Raw genomic sequence first — 16638 nt, forward strand, 5'->3', positions numbered from 1 at the left:
TACCACCTGACTGGCAACAGTCTCTCTATCCCAAGATCCGCAACAGATTCATTTCTGTTTCCCACCTCTTCCATCAACCTTTACCAAAATGCTTTATGGGTGGCCCTTAAAGATACAGAGGCTTCTAACCAAAACCTTGGAGCTTAACTCTGTGCTCAACCTCCGACCTTGCCCCGCTGCTCACCCATTTCAACCACCAGCTCAAGAGGAAAGTTGGAAAGTTTTTCCATTCGTACTGCTTTCTTAATTTCCCATCATTTTACCCATCAATACTCTTGTGTGTTCAAAGTATTATCTTCCACCTTCATCGACCCCCTGCAAAATCAAAACCACTTTGCCTCCCGAAATCCCCTCCCAGGTATAGGAGATTCCCTCTCATCTTGATATGCACGCATAATTTCTCACCTGAAGTCAAAATAGTCTAGTAGCAGTATGCAGAGGAAGAGAGAAAACATTTCTTCCAGATTGTTTCTGTAGCTGCTTACTTCCCAACATTACAGACAACTACATGAAAAATCTCTCAAAGCAGGCCTAAAATGGTTCAGTGTGTATGAAGAGTCTATCACCTTCCTAAATACTAGTCAAATAAATGAGACTTTCACACTCAGAAAAGTCATGATGATACTATACAGGATGAACTGTATGTCACACACTGGGAAACCATACCGACAATCTTAAAACACACATCGCAGACATGGGATCAGCATTCCCTTGTTCATTATGGACAGACCCACACAAATTTACATAAAGTAAATTCAGAAGCACATCTGGAGATCTTCTGCTCCTCTAAGCTATCCCTGTCCTTGACTGGCATTTAACTACTGGAGGCATTAGCTCTTCTCATTTCTAAAATCCAGTTTCCCCGTCATCAGAGGCACTCATTTCTTAGCTAACAGGTAACTGGCAGCTCCAGCTTTATCTACACATGCTTTTGGAAAAGCCTCTTTATTACAGCATCACAGACGGCTTGAGGTTGGAAGGAACTCTGGAGATCATTTTCTCTATCCTCCTTGCTGTTTAGGACCATGTCCAGGTGGCTTTTGAGTGCCTGCAAGGATGGAGCCTCCATCTCTGGGCAACCCCTGCCAGTGCATGGTCACCATCACACTGAAGAACTGTCTTCATGTCGTTTCAGCCCTCTCTCAAAATACATCTTACTGGAAACCACTTTAACCCTGCAACATTTAGGGATACAGGAAATATACAGAGCTCATCTGAGTGATAAAAAATGATTCACATACTTATTTGAAGAAAGAGGAAGGGTACTGATGCTGACCGCAATGAGCTGGCTTGGGCTGATCCAACACTGTGTTCATAATAGCTTAAAAGAACTCAAGAGATTATGAACATATGATCGTATCATTGAGGGACAGTAATGTTATCAATGTTTCTGGGGGAAAGAACAACAAACTTCAAACTAAGGCTAAAATTGCTCCAGCCCAACAAATTCCACATTACTGTCTGCTGTGACACCCTCACCAAGAGAACTTGATGAACTCTCTCTCAGATACGACATATTCATCACTCCACTGCAGGCTTCTCGAATTTCCTCCAGAGTCACAGATTTCCTATTGTGCATCTCTTGAACTGTAATTCCAAAAGGTATTTAATTTCACAGGCTCTATCATTTTGTAAAACTATTCTTTTAATTATTATTCTTATTTAATGAAGATCAAATGAATAGGCTGGCAGGCAAAAGTCTTCTGTGAATCTCACTTATTTGTTCTAATCCAGATGTAACCAGTGCAAGTGGTAATCTAGGAAAATTGCAAGATCTCAGTGGAAACCAAAAGATTATCTGGGCTACTTGGTACGCGAGGTGTCCCTGCCCATGGCAGAGAGATTAGAATTTGATGATTTTTAAGGTCCCTTCTAACCCAAGCCATTCTATGATTCTCTGAGGTTATTTTCACATACTAGTTTACAGAAGAAATACAAATGAAGCTGTTAAACTTGTTTAAGTGACTTTGTAATCCTGTGAAACCTAAATCAAACAATAAAATATGACTGCTGTTTTTTAAATTTTAGTACTACTCATCGGACAATAACTAACATTCCCAGCAAAGGCTAACTCGTAAGATGTTCTGTTTCCTTCAAAAATAATCTGTCATGACTCATGTCTGCAGGCCTATTATGTACCCAGAACAAAACTGGTTCTTAACAGTTCATACAGTTCTCATTTCTCAATTGACCAGTGGCAGGTTATGAGTCACTGGACTGTGGGGAGTTAGCATTATCTACTCCTTTCATCATAAGAATAGAAGCATTTCAGTTTATTGTGACATGAGCCATCAGAGTACCTGTTCTTTACTGAAAACATAAATTACAACATGCAGGAGACCTTCAAAGGGGAGCAAGCAGCAGAGCAGTAAGCAGCTCCCACCAGATGGCAGCACACGTGCACGAACAGACCAGGGCACGTCATCAAGAGAATTATGAAAAATAAATAAATATGGAAAATACAGTCTGTTCCTCTCATTCAGTGTTGCTTATGAGGAATCGTGATAAGTTACATTATTTGTTTAAATCAATGCTTAATAGCACACGACACTGAGCTGAGAAATACAGTTGTCTAAGCCACTTGAGATGCAGTTTTTCTGTTAAACCTGTCTCACTATATAAAGTATGATGGCTTACAATTCACAAGGATTAGTAAAATGTCTAAGGAAGTAATGCTTATAAGCAGCCACTGAAACTGCCTATTACACAGCTGCCCCTCTGTTTAAGTACAGTTTAAAATAATTTCTTAGCTTAAGCATCCTCTTATTTTCCCCAAATCTAATACTTTTTTAATGGTATGATTCTGTCTGTTCTTCAGAGAATGACTGGATATTGCAGTCTTCAAATTGTTGAGTGAACAGTGAAAAGGTTAACATTTTTCCATATACTGTTTTTGTATTCATATATTTCATGAATGCAATCACATACCATTAATAACTAAATTTAGCTTTTATTAAGCATGAGTGCACAACAGAAGAGACAAATACATTTTATTTCACTTCAGCATTTTATTCTGAAACCACTGACCTCATTTTTAGGACTAAAGATCTCGCAGGTAAAAGTAAGATGAAAAGATGAAAGAAAGGTGCCATGAAACAGTAATTCAAAAGCATTCTCCTGCCATACAGGAAGAGAAACCATATCATGTTTTTCTTTATGAAAAAAATGATGAAAACAATGTATCCACTGTATGAAGCCATACTTCTTATAAGAACATAATCTAGATCACCAGTTTCGTTTGTCTTTTAGTTTTCGGTTAAGGAAAACCTTTGTTGCATGGCTTTTTGAAAAGCTGATGACAAAAGTAACAGGAAAATACAACTTGTATTTAAAGACAAAAAATCACGCTCTATGGCTTATGAGCCTTCAGACAGAAAATGAAAAACTAAACCTAGATTTTGTCTCTCACATACCTTGTAATAAACCTGTTCAGAAGTATTATTAAAATGAAAAATACATCCTGCTTTACCTCAGTTTATTCATAAACTCACCTGCTCTAGGTCAGCAAACCTTAGCTTTCTAAAAATGCATTAACGTAATTCCAAACTGTATTTTAACTACACTTACACTAATCTCAAGGAACAGCCTTGCAAAATGAGAGTCCAAGGGTTACACAGAAGACAGAAGAAATTTTCAGACTAGCTGCAATTCCTTGTCCTCTGAAAGACTTCTAGAAATCCTTAAACATTCAACAAAACAAGCTTATGCAGCTGATAGAGACCATTTCTTCTTTCATGCTGCTTTTCAGACTGGTCAATAATATGCTGAGGATGCACCTAATCAAAAGATGCAAGAGGAAAGTCAGAAAGCGTTTTTTATTATGTTTTCCTATATAACAGGGAAAAGAGTCTTGCAGAGTTCTGACAGTTTCAAATCACACAGGAATTTCAGCTCCATGCCACACATGTCAACATAAATAGCCAGTGCTACGGAATGCTGTATCTCATGGTTTGCCTGAGTCAATATACTATTACACCATCAATTCCAAAGCATTACAGGTAGCATTTCATGTGATGATGTAAAAAAGATGTCTTGAAATTCTTCAGATGCAGTGAGGAAAATCCTGATCAAACACCTATACATTAACTTGTTATAAAAGCTAAACACCAATATAACTGAATAGGAGATTATTTTCATAATACCATGGATAATCACATTTGCAATATGGAAACACTTTGGCTTAAGGCAGTTTATCACAACACACTCTAAACCCCTCAGGGAATGCCTACTAGAAATAAGAGCCCTTGGTGCTTGTTCACTGTTGCCCATCTTTTCAAGGAGACCCAAACTGCTCATTTATCTGCCTCAGGGTGGGAGAGACACAGGGAGGGTGTGTGCAGAAGCCCTACTACTGCACTCAGTAATTCCTCACCCTTTTTTAATTAAGAAAAAGCACACTGCAGAGGCCCTTACAGAGAGAAAGGTAAGATTTCTAACAGTAGGAAGCTAGACTTTTTGGCTTTATGAAGCAATCCCAGGTTTCAAGAAAACTGCCTTCTGACCTGATCCCACCACATTCATTCTAAAGCAAGTTATTTCTGTCTGCTTAAAGGGAGAAGCCACCTGAAAGCACAGTAACCCAAAACAAAATGCACTGCATTCAGATGAATACGTCTCTCAAAAATCATGTTCTGTTCGAAAAGCGTAAACTAAACTGCAAAAGTAAAAACCCAAGCTACCCAACAAACTAGACTAACAGGATATCAATAGGGACTGCTGTATGCTCAACAGTTCTTACGCCTTAAATTCGACTGTACAGTATTTTCAGTATCTTTAAATTCAATACTCAAAAAAGACATCCTTCCAAAGGAAACTGTCCCTTTGACCACTCTTAACTAACTGTACTGGGGTACTCCAACTACTCTTCTTAGGGGAAAAGGAAAAAAAAATATTTGTAGACCCTTACCTGATTCCATGCATATGGCTTCTCGTACCATGTAGGAACAACTTTATCTCGAGGTTTTGATTTGCAGATTAAACTGAAATTACATAAAAATAGCCTCAAGAAATACACTTGTATTAGATTAATTCTAAAGAAAAAGGAATTTCTGTATTAGACACAGCTAGGCATTTAAGAGGTGTCTTTGCTTAAGGGAATCTTAAATTTCCTTGCTAATCTAGTCTGATTAGTTCACTTCTTTATACTTTGCCCCTCTAGTGTGTAGAAAGTAAAAATGTAGGTTTTCATAGGGAAGTCAGGTGGATAAGAATATATTTTCTTTTAAAGAAAATTATGGATTTTTTTTTCTGAATTTAAAAAGTACTGAATTTGCAAGTGTCATTTATCCCATAAGCTTTATGCATACTTATTCACTAGAATGTATAATAAAGCTATTTTTAGGGTATGTTGTTTTGCATGACAACTCAATTACTATACACTTTCTGTCTGCTCCAGTTATTCTTTCAAGCTGTGCAAAGTACAACAGCAGTAGACATTAATTAATTCTGTCTAGATGTGTTTTTCAAAAACTGATTTTAGTCTTAAGTAGTGGTGACATGTTGTAAATACAATTAGCTTTTGAAAAATTGAGGAAAATTATGAAAGACTGTTCAGGCTAAATTTTTACCTATGTGCTTTTATTAATAGTTTTTTCCAAGACACAAAGGAAGTGCAATGAGAAGAAAACAAACATTCAAAATGCAGGAAGATTTTACACAAAAGACAACATCATGACAATAACCAGATTGTCTCTTTCTTCAAAAAGGTAAAAAAAAAAACCCACAACCCAAAAACTGGAAAAATTAACTGTAGGACTGTCGGAACAGAATCAGTAAAAGCACAGAAAAATCTAGGAGAGAAAACACTACCCGAAGAGGTGTAAAATCCTAAAGAAAAAAAAACCCCAGAAGGCTGCTGAGCATGATGACCAAGTCAGGCAGGGAACGCTGATGGAACTGGGGAGCATGTCAACACTGGAGCTGTGCAGACTGCTCCTTCCCCTCCCAGCTGGCTGGAGACGTCTCAACAATCAACCTAAAATAGGTACTGAAACACTAGCAGGTATTCACATGCCTAAAGAAACAGCAGTGATATTTAATTTGAATTTAGCATGTAAGTGCTGATTTCCAAACATGAGCTCCTGTTACTGTCACAGTCACCTCCAGAAAGGTTATGTGGTTTTGCTTCTTTCTGCTTATCCACTTTCCTCAATTTCTCCCTACAGTTGTTAACCACATGAATCACACAAGCAAACTTCATTCAGCTTTGAAGTCTAAACGTGGTACTACATGGCAGTGTCCAAAGGCAATATAGACACCAACTGGCCTGAAGTACTTGGGACACAAACAGGAAATTAAACATTGAATCAGCAGTATCCTCAACAGCTGGGATTTTACCAAGAGAAGAGCTTGCCATCAACCTGCACTGGTTCTCCTTAAGTTGAAAGCACAAACAGCATGCATTTTTGAGGTAAGCCTTTGTGGAACTGTACCACCACTTTCTGAAGATGCACACAACCCACTGCCACAGCTGGCTCAAAGCAAAGACAGGTGGACCTTCCATTCATAAATTAGCACGGGACTTCCCGCAATTAACTTGGCCAACACCTATCCTACACTGGTCTGTTGAGGGAGAAAAAACAGCACACATGATTCAACTGTAATGTAGAAGGATAAAAAAATTCTTAATCCTTCTGCACTCTTATGCTGTACAACTTTATTAGCTTTGTCCTGTGTGCACAAGGCAAAGGTACATCAGAAGTGGTATCCTGTAGAACAAGTTTTACAGTCTACGTTTCATGACTTTTATGTGATGAGGCTTCCCTGAAGAACCAGTGCTTCCACAAGAAGTCTAAAGTTGTTGAGTATACTGCTTTATAAATAAACAAGAGTAAATTAAATGAATCATTAAATGAGAACATATATTGTTTCCCCAAAGCTTAATCTGAGCTATGTTTCAAGCAATTATTTATTTTGGTTTTGCTGAGAGTGAAACAGAATTATCTTATTTCTATGAAATTATTACCGTAGAAGTTTCTGATGAACATCCTCCTGCAGCTGTGTCACTCTTGTTTGTTCAAAACACACTGTGCGTTCAGAAAGCAGCTTATTAATGGCTGTCCTTAGGATGTTTATCTATAAAAACACCAGTGACAGAATATAAAGCACTCTAAACCAGCACTAGTTCTGTATTCTATTCTATTGTATTGTATTATTATATATTGACACAAAGGGGCCGTGGCACCCATACCACCAAACTTCAACAGAAATATTATTAACATAAGCAAAACCTTCTGAAGCTTTAGAAACACTTCCTCTAGATGCATCTCTGCTGGTTCAGGATGTTAATGTTCATCCACTTAATACCACAACCATCCAGGTTGTGGTATTCATGCCACAAAACATACAGGGTACCACTTGCCTGGATTCTTTTCCACAGAATTCCTTCTGTAAAAGTTTTAAGGATTTTCTCCATGGGTCCATAATTTTCACATACATGGCTTCACTATGGGCAAATTGTGGATCACAAATTTGAAAATTTGGTGGCCTCCTGCAATGGGGTTACAGTGTTGGTAGATAAGGAAACAGGAACTGATGTCACCCACATAGACTTGTGAAACGTGTTTCTGACACTGTCCCACACAAGATCCTTGACTCTAAACTGGAGAGGTATGGATTTGATGGATAGATCACTGGGTGGGTAAGGAACTAGCTGGAAGGTCACACTCAAGATACCTGCAGTCATCAGCTTGCTGTCCAAGTGGAGACCAGCAACAACTCATGTTCTTCAGGGTCCGTACTGGGACTGCTGCCGTTTAATACATTTGTTGGCAACATGGACAGTGGGATTGAGTGCACCCTCTCCAAGTTTGCCAATGACACCAAGCTGTGTGATACAGGCGACATGCTGAAGGGAAGGGATGCCATCCAGAGGGACCCTGACACGCTTGAGACGGGGGGCCTGTGTGAACCTCATGAAGTTCAACAAGGCCAAATGCAAGGTCCTGCACCTGAATTGGGGCAATCCCAAGGCCAAACATGGGCTGGGTGGAAACTGGACTGAGAGCACCCCTGAGGAGAAGAAGGACTTGGGGGTGTCAGATGATGGAAGCTTAACATGAGCTGACAGTGTGTGCTTGCACCCCAGAAAGCCAAGCATATTCTGGGCTGCATTAAAAGGATCACGACCAACAGGTCAAAGGATGTGACTCTCCCCCGCTACTCTGCTCTCATGAGATCTCAGCTGCAGTACTGTGTGCAGTTCTGGGGCCACCAACATAAGAAGAACATTGACCTACTGGAGCAAGTCTAGAGGAGGGTCACGCAGATGATCAGAGCACCTCCCCTACAAAATCAGGCTGAAAGAGTTGGGCTTGTTCAGCCTAGAGGAGAGAAGGCTCCACAGAGACCTCAAAGCAGCCCTCCAGTACCTTAAGGGGCCAACAAGAAAGCTGGAGAGGGACTTTTTACAAGAGCATACAGTAATAGGACAGGGGGTTTTAGACTGAAAGAGGGTATATTTGAATTCTAGAAGGAAGAACAAGGGTGGTGAGACACTGGCACAGGTTGCCCAGAGAAGTTGTGGATGCCCCAGTCCCTGGAAATGTTCAAGGTCAGGTTGGACAGGACTTTGAGCAATCTGGTCTAGTGGGAGGTGTCCCAGCCCATGGATGAGGGGTTGGAAGTAGATGATCTTTAACGTCCCTTCCAACCCAAACCATTCTGTGATTCTACGATACATGCACCAGCATGTCCACCATGTCCTTAAAAAAGCCACTAGAAACCACTGGCCATCACCTGTTCTGTACATACTACTAATCAGGGCATGTGAGGTCTTTCACTGCTGCTGAACCCAGGACAAAAGCACATATCAAATCTGAAGCACAGGTCAAATACAGCTTTCCGTCCTGCATAACAAGAGTGGATACATGTACTTCCCCTCCAACAGATCTCTGTCTACAAGCTGCAAAAAGGCTGTAATGAGGAATACAGGGATTTTTGTTTGTTTGATCTGCTCTGAGACAAGTAGCTTGATAAATTCTTATACATGTTTTACCTCTGATATGTCTTCCACTCCAAAATGCACATCAAATGTCAGTTCCATGTCATTTTCTGGAAGCAGGGGAGCTCCGTAAGTCTGACTCCAACCCAAACCGCACAAAACACCAGTGAAATGCCTTCCACTTTTATCAACCCTATATGGAAAAGAAGAAAAACAGTCTCACCTAGAGATGAAAAAAGCACTCATATGCAGAGTTAAATGAATTTGTTAAAGCCATGCCAAGCAAGATGCAGGTGTTTTGAAGAAGCAAACACAACTGAGAGGCATTCATACTTAGTCATACTGTTTTTTTCAAATATAGTGATGAAACAAAACTAAAGTTCTGGTTACAGAAACATACACTCATAAAACTTTAAAGAAAAAATCATAGAGATGCAAAATAAAACTTAAGGAAAGCTAGCTTCACTGAGTTGAAGTGACAGTCCACAGACACAAGAATTTAAACCAAACAACAGTAATGCAACTGCCAGAGCTCTTTTACAGAAGAGTTTATGCACTTTTACAAACATCAAGCAAGTTCTTCTCCTCATGTAGGTTTAAAACTTGCCCAGTTCTACAGTACATCTTCCCAGGCTTCCAGCACAACTGTCAGGAACTGTATTGCCTTACTGTGGGAGCAGAGCCTGCAGCACCAATTCCTAAGTACATGAAACAAGTTAACTTCGCTACAAATTATACTGAAACTGATAAAAGATACAAGAATTACATGAACAGGAAATGCTAAAAGCAGAGGGGCTAAAAAAAAAAAGTCACCAATTTGTGAGGGATCCTAAAAAAACAAAACAAAACCCAAACACACGCACACTCCCCCTTTTTCAAATGCGTGAATACCTTAGTTCTATAGCAGGAGCAAACAACATACTGAGGAGCGGAAGCAGGCCAGGAATAGGAGGCATCAAAGATGTTTCTTCTAAAATCACAGCAGATCCTGTCACACGTATAGGAAAAAAAAAAAAAAAAAGAAAGAAAGAAAAAAAATATCTCTATGGAGTATCTAATGAAAATGAAACCTCAAACAGATGTAACATTTCCTCATACGACTACTTCCATAAAACCAAAGTCTGGAGAAACAGTCCACTTTTATTAAGCATTACCAGTTGCATTTGCTGATACAGAAGCAGAAACCAACAACTGCTGAAAGGTTTCATCTGAAGCATCATGGAGAACAATAGAGTTTATGCTTTGCTTTTGTATAAGAATGTTTCTGGAAGGAAATAAAATATTTTCAACATTAAAAAAACTGAACCAAAAGCCAAACCCCATACAGACACATAAAACCCCAGTATTTTAAATTCACAATCCAACCTCAATGGATAGAGGTTACCTGAATACCATTTAACAGCTGTATATGATTAATAAAGAATCTCTTTTTAAGACATTAAAGCACCTAATAAAACTACCCTTAAATTCTTACATACTGATAGTGTGCATACTTCAGTCATTTCAAAGAATAAAAATTCTGTGAAAATCTGTTACAGTAACTAGGATGGTTTTTGCCTATATATTGAAAATTACATCTGAGAACGTGCCTATACTTGACAGTGAAAGTCTTCTCATACCTGAACTGGGATACTCTTGTCACACTGTAGCATTTCAGCTCATATGGACTGAATGGGCCAAAAACGGTTACCTTCAAAAGAAAGTGAGCAAATTATATTCTAGTTAGCCAGCACCTGATCTCTCCAAATCAAATTACTCTGTAAATAAAACCCAAAACACATTTCAGCATATATTGAGCAACACTGAATTGATAAACAGCATTTTCATTTCACCCATCTAGAGCATTTGCTTGTTGAGGCACTTGAACAAAAATAATGTATTTTTCACAGGTGTCGGGGATTCACAACTTCCATCTGGCTTAAAAAGCACAAGTTCATACTTCACAGAGCACCTAATAAAATCAGGTCACATTTTTGTTTACATGAGCAGTCTTTAATCTTGACAAATCTCTCACTTTCATAAAGTGAGCAGTTAAACAGGATTACTCCTGTGGGTAAATTGAGCATGAGAGACACTTGAAAACCTGAAATATTGTTGGGTCTGAAATGTGAAAAGAATTATAATACAGATGAAGGCATAACTTGTAATCAGAATGCAGAGCAGGGCACAGATTTTCATGTTTTATATTCCAGGTTAGTAGTGACTAAATATCTCAAAGTAAGCAAGCAAGGATAAATTCTGAGTTTGGGTTACTGGAGTGTTCACTGCATTACCTATCCTAGCAGCTTACCTATCACTAGCTGAGGAAGAACAAAACACTGTTTATAGTAAAAATCATGTGGAAAATTTTTTTGGAAAAACAAAACAAAAAAACCCAAAACCAGTAGCATTGTAACATTGCTTTCTGCTGTAGCTTATGTAGTGAAGACTACCAGAGGTGGAAACGCTGTTCAGTTTTTTTTATTTTATCTTCATTCTGCAGCGGTTCAAAGTGCTGCCTTAGAATGTGTTAGAAGAGCTGGTTCACTTAGCTCTTCGGCAAAGCTTCAAAACTTTGTTAGAAGTTCCAAAAAGCTAGTCTCAATGGTTCTCATTACAGCTTTCTACCAACAGAAAATAGAATACACTATGAAATGCATCAGATGTGGTTTGGGTGTTAAAGATACTTTCAGTCTTCATCGCCATTCTAACACTGTAAGAAGTAGGGTCACAAAATGACATACCAAAACCACCACCCAAGTTACCTTATGGGTTGGAACATTAGATTTATGTTCAGAAAAGCAGTTTAACAATCTTTCAAGGAGATGCTTTTCTTCCTTTCTTGAAGATATAGACATTTTCTCTTCTTTTACTTGGTCCAAAAATAATTCCCTGAGCAAACTATGGTTTTGCTACATAACAATGGAAGAGTGTTAAAACCATGAAATGGCTACATTTTTCATGTATTTTATAAAAAAGACCCTACACAAAGCACATACAAACTTACATACAAATACAAACCCCAAGGTTCTCATTATATTTTAGCTTATATAAAATATAAAAATGGGAGACAGTTAAAACTATGAGACATACATTTTTTCAAAGTTTAAAAAACCAGTGGAACAGTTCAGATGCAATTATCTCTTGGGAAACATCTCTCAAAAGATGTCTCAAAGCAGCAATGCTTTTAGCCAACAAATTCATATAAATTATGAACACACATATGTTGTCCTACTCAACTATTAATCTTGCCTAATCCCATGGCATTAGTCAAGGCTTCAACTCAATTTTTCAGCACCTCAGCCTGAGCTGAAGTATATTAGTATAAAAAAAGTAGAAGGAGCTTTACTCAATACATACTTGTGATTCATATGATTCTTCTGCTAGTTCAGCATAACATTCTTCAATAAGCACATCTCGAATATTCACAAGCTCTTGGTACCCCTCGGAACAGAAAACATCTACATGCAGAACACTACGCACAAGTGAATACACCTTCACTAAAATTGCAGAGCCATTTACTAGTGAGGCAAATCTCTGGTTAGCACTGTAACTCCACCGTTCCCCGCACACAAGAGATTTTGCAGAAGGACGCATCTTGCATATCTTGAATTCTAAAGCCTAGAACAAAGAAATGGAAAACAATGCTTACCTGAGTAGAAATCAGCACAAAAATATTTCTTCCCCAAACTGTCTGAATTAGTAACTATAAATTACTTCATAATTATTGCAGTGGCTTTTGTTAATTACTAAAACTGCTGTAAAGCTACATTCCATCATTGCCAACACAGCTACACATTACATCTCATATGACTTCAATATTGTACATAGTTGCTAATGAAACAAAGCTAACAGAGCATTAATAGAAGATAATTTGGTATTAATTCACCATCCACATTAAAATCTAGGGTGCAGAGATGTCTTCTCTGTATAATCAAGAGTTCTTTTCAACTATGGTAACAGAAAACTTGGCAAGACCACTGCAGCTATTCTGCTGCTGGCAGGCAAGAGTAAGGTCACATTTAACCCATTCCCAGAACCACTATCTGTAATTATGTCTTCAAATGAATTTTCAACAGAAACACTGTTTTTTTTCCTAGCTAGTCATTAAAACCAGTCATTAAAAGATTAGGCCTGAAGCACAAATAAACTTCCCTTTAATGCATCTGAAGAAAACACAAAAAAAGGATGCTTCCTGCCAAAAGAATTCTTATTTTTTAAAACCAATTATTAAAAAAACCAAATAAAATGAGTCCTGCTAAGATCCAATACTAAGAAGAGATAATATAGAAAACTAGAGAACTATAAAACTACACTTCTACTCATTAATGTATATATTTTCATCATTAAATGCTTCATAAAAAGTTACTATGACACACCTGTTTCAGTTCACCGAATGAAGACTGAAAAGCTGAATTTCACTTCAATTCTGATTTGTAAATATAGCTCAAGAGAATTATTTTTCTCAAAAATTAGGTATAAAGTCCCTCAGGTCTATGTTACATATCACTATTTAATTATCAAAAGGGCTCTGTCTGAAAAGATCCAAGTAAAGGCAGTAGTTCAAAGAGTATCAAAGCAGCACAAAACCAGAGACTTGTAGCCCTGTGAAATTTGAATCAGGCATCTCCTATGTATTTGTCCTGTAACTAATAGTGCAGCAGAGCAGAAGGCTTGATGGAGCAAAAATGCTTTGCACATTAACTGTACAGTAGACTTACGCCACGCAGACAAGGAGAGATGCTATACTGCCACTTATCTGTAGTAGCAGCAGCTAGGTTTAAGCAGAGAACAAAAGATTAAACTAGTTGTGGATAGTTTCTCCTCTCTGGGGTGTTTTCTAGGCTGTGTAAATTTCTACCATTTGCTCAGAGGGTCTTTAGGTTAAAGCTAAGCTGATCTACTGCTCAGCCTGTTACTCCTGAGCTTTTCATATAAGCAGGTAATAGAGGAACTAGAACAACATTCTCCTTCCAGGGAGTTCTATTTCTCATAGAACTGACAGCAAAGAAATGTAACCAAAAGCAACAAGCAGCAAAAGGCAGCTATTAAAGCTATTTCCTCTTTCCTTCCACTCTCTCTATGAGAACAGATGGCAGAGAGATCCCAGTATGCTGTCTCCACTGAGAAAGGCCTAGTTCAACGATTCAGTTAAAAAAAAATACTATGTTTTTTTACATCCAGTCAGGCAGCAAGTGCAGGCTTCTCTCCCACTCACCTCCCCAGCAAGTGTTAAAGCAACAATTAAATACAATGCAATTTAGTTACACAAGAATTACTGCTCTGTGCATGGTCATTTCTAGAAAGCATTTATCCTATTAGTGAAGGTGATCTGTAGGTGCTCCCATTACCAAAATACGTATTACCTTCTTCTGAAAAGCATTATGATTTGAAGTACACTTCTGTTTCCCAGACCTGACATGAAACTATTAAGCAGCAGCAAACAGCATCACCCCTACCTGGGATGGAAGCTCTTGAAGAGAGCTTGGAATCTTTTTTAATTTCTTTAAAGGCACTTTTGACCTATTGCCATAATCCACAAAGAACACCTGGAAAAAGAATGGAGAGCACATGCAGAGATTCCACATTAGAAGTGTTACTTTCAGTGGCAAGAAAACCGACAACCTTAATTACAGTACAACACAAGTCTTATCAAGTGAAATGGAAGCAAATTCAGAGTTTGGAAAACATGCAAGGGAAGCCTTGTCAAAAATAATACACCAAATCTTACCATGTCTATTATTTGATCCCTTGGCTTAAACATATACTGCAATTTAAGTAATCTGCTAAATCTAGAAAGGGCAAATTTCTCAAAAGCTCTCTGTCTCTGCAATTAAATCTGTACAACCTTACTTCTTAACAGTGAACGATATTACCCAATAACTGCTTTTAGATAAGCAAATGTTAACATGGATCTGGTGAGTTGTTTATGACTGCAAAAGAGAAAGTGATGAGATAAGCACTGTTATTCACTAGTTTTTTATGACTTCAAAGAGATGCCCTTGAGTGACATGGTTTAGCTTGAAGTGTCCCTGCCCATGGCAGGGGGGCTGGAACTAGGTGATCTTAAGGTCCTTTCCAACCCTAACTATTCCATGATCTATGATCTATGACAATCTCTTTAGTATTAACTTTGTAGTGGTGACACCCAGCTATGTTAAGAAATCAAGAAATTCAAAGAAGGAATGGGAGGTGCAAAGGGCAATACTGCAATAAATAAATAAATAAATAAATAAATAAAAAATCTGTCCCTAAGTGCTGAAAATAAACGTATTGCCCTGAAAAAAGAGTATCAATCTGGAGCTGTGGCACAAGTTTCCATTACTGACATTGGAATAAAAATTCAAAATATTCTAATAAATTTGCTGACGATCGAGAACTAAGCAATATAAACACTGATACAGAAAAGATCACATTGAGTGGATCTGAGAATTCAACAGGAACAGAAAAAAAATGTTATGAAGGACAAGCTCATATTTGGAGTTTTTAACAATTTCTGCTATGAACTCTTTGTTATTATTTATAAATTCTAATTAGTTGGATATTACCAAGGAGACAGAACTGAGTATAAGGTGACAAGAGGGGGCCCATACAAAAAAAGCTATGGAAAGGCATATGTGGTGGCATGTACCATATGAAATATTCTTTGAATGCAGAGGAGAAACACCGAGTTGGAAGAGGAATACTAGCATCACTGTATAAATAAAGGCAGAACTATATGTACCGGAGCATGCATAATTCTGCTTCAGAAAACGGAGGTCAAAAGAAAAAAAAGGAGTGAGAAGGAGACCAGGCGAAAAAACAAATTCAATGTAGTATGTGAGAAGAGTGCTGCTTGCTTCAATTAGCAAAATAAAGTCCAGGAAGAAAAAGACAGATAGGTAACTGCAGGGGAGAGGAAAGAGGAGTTAAAAAAGAAAACCTGTGTAAACCAGGGGAAGAAACACTGGCAGAACAACAACCTTAGACAATGTGGCCATGAATGACTGAAAACCAGCAATACAATGGGGTCAAGAAACTTCCGGATGGATCTCAATATTTATATATATTTATAAAGAGGAAGTGATTGGGCTGCTGCCAGCAATGTAGCACTGGACTCTGACATAGGCATTCCTCACTATGTTTTCAAAGTTACTGGAGGTTTTAGTCTTTATTTTGGTTTCCTCCACTTCAGCACACAAGATACCTCAACTGTATCAACAACAGCCTCTCAATTTAATACTAAAATATTACTGTGTTCTTGAAAAACCCTAATTCACTTATTCTGACATCATTCTGTTACAGTTTTATTTTAGTTCCACAGATTTCTTTACTGGAATAGTTATAATCATAGAATCATAGAATAGTTAGGGTTGGAAAGGACCTTAAGATTATCTAGTTCCAACCCCCCTGCCATGGGCAGGGACACCTCACACTAAACCTTTAACTCGTTACGCCTCGTCCTATCACTATAGTCCCTAATGAAGAGTCCCTTCCCAGCATCCTTATAGGCCCCTTCAGACACTGGAAGGCTGCTATGAGGTCTCCACACAGCCTTCTCTTTTCCAGGCTGAAGAGCCCCAGCTCTCCTAGCCTATCTTCATACAGGAGGTGCTCCAGTCCCCTGATCATCCTCATGGCCCTCCTCTGGACTTCTTCCTCGTTACTGGTCTCCAGCTGGACATTGAGCCATTGACCACAACTCTTTGTGTGCGGCCATCCAGCCAGTTCTTTATCCA

The 16638-nt window shown here is 38.4% G+C and overlaps 1 protein-coding gene across 4 annotated transcripts in view; it reads right to left on the reverse strand.

Moving 5' to 3' along the window:
* Positions 1 to 16638, reverse strand: part of TDRD9 (tudor domain containing 9) — an 81613-nt gene that overhangs the window by 3659 nt on the left and 61316 nt on the right. For 3 of the 4 annotated variants that reach the window (XM_065684701.1, XM_065684699.1, XM_065684702.1), the window contains 9 exons: positions 14380 to 14469; positions 12281 to 12541; positions 11686 to 11832; positions 10561 to 10631; positions 10096 to 10205; positions 9833 to 9929; positions 8996 to 9134; positions 6965 to 7074; positions 4907 to 4979 (listed from right to left, as the gene is read on the reverse strand). In XM_065684701.1, coding sequence (XP_065540773.1) covers positions 4907 to 4979; positions 6965 to 7074; positions 8996 to 9134; positions 9833 to 9929; positions 10096 to 10205; positions 10561 to 10631; positions 11686 to 11832; positions 12281 to 12541; positions 14380 to 14469 — 1098 coding nt within the window. Of the gene's footprint in view, positions 1 to 2988; positions 3777 to 4906; positions 4980 to 6964; positions 7075 to 8995; positions 9135 to 9832; positions 9930 to 10095; positions 10206 to 10560; positions 10632 to 11685; positions 11833 to 12280; positions 12542 to 14379; positions 14470 to 16638 lie in introns of those variants that run through there. The other variant, XM_065684700.1, reaches the window with a different exon arrangement.

This window comes from Lathamus discolor, chromosome 6, assembly GCF_037157495.1.
Source record: "Lathamus discolor isolate bLatDis1 chromosome 6, bLatDis1.hap1, whole genome shotgun sequence".
Taxonomy (NCBI): domain Eukaryota; kingdom Metazoa; phylum Chordata; class Aves; order Psittaciformes; family Psittacidae; genus Lathamus; species Lathamus discolor.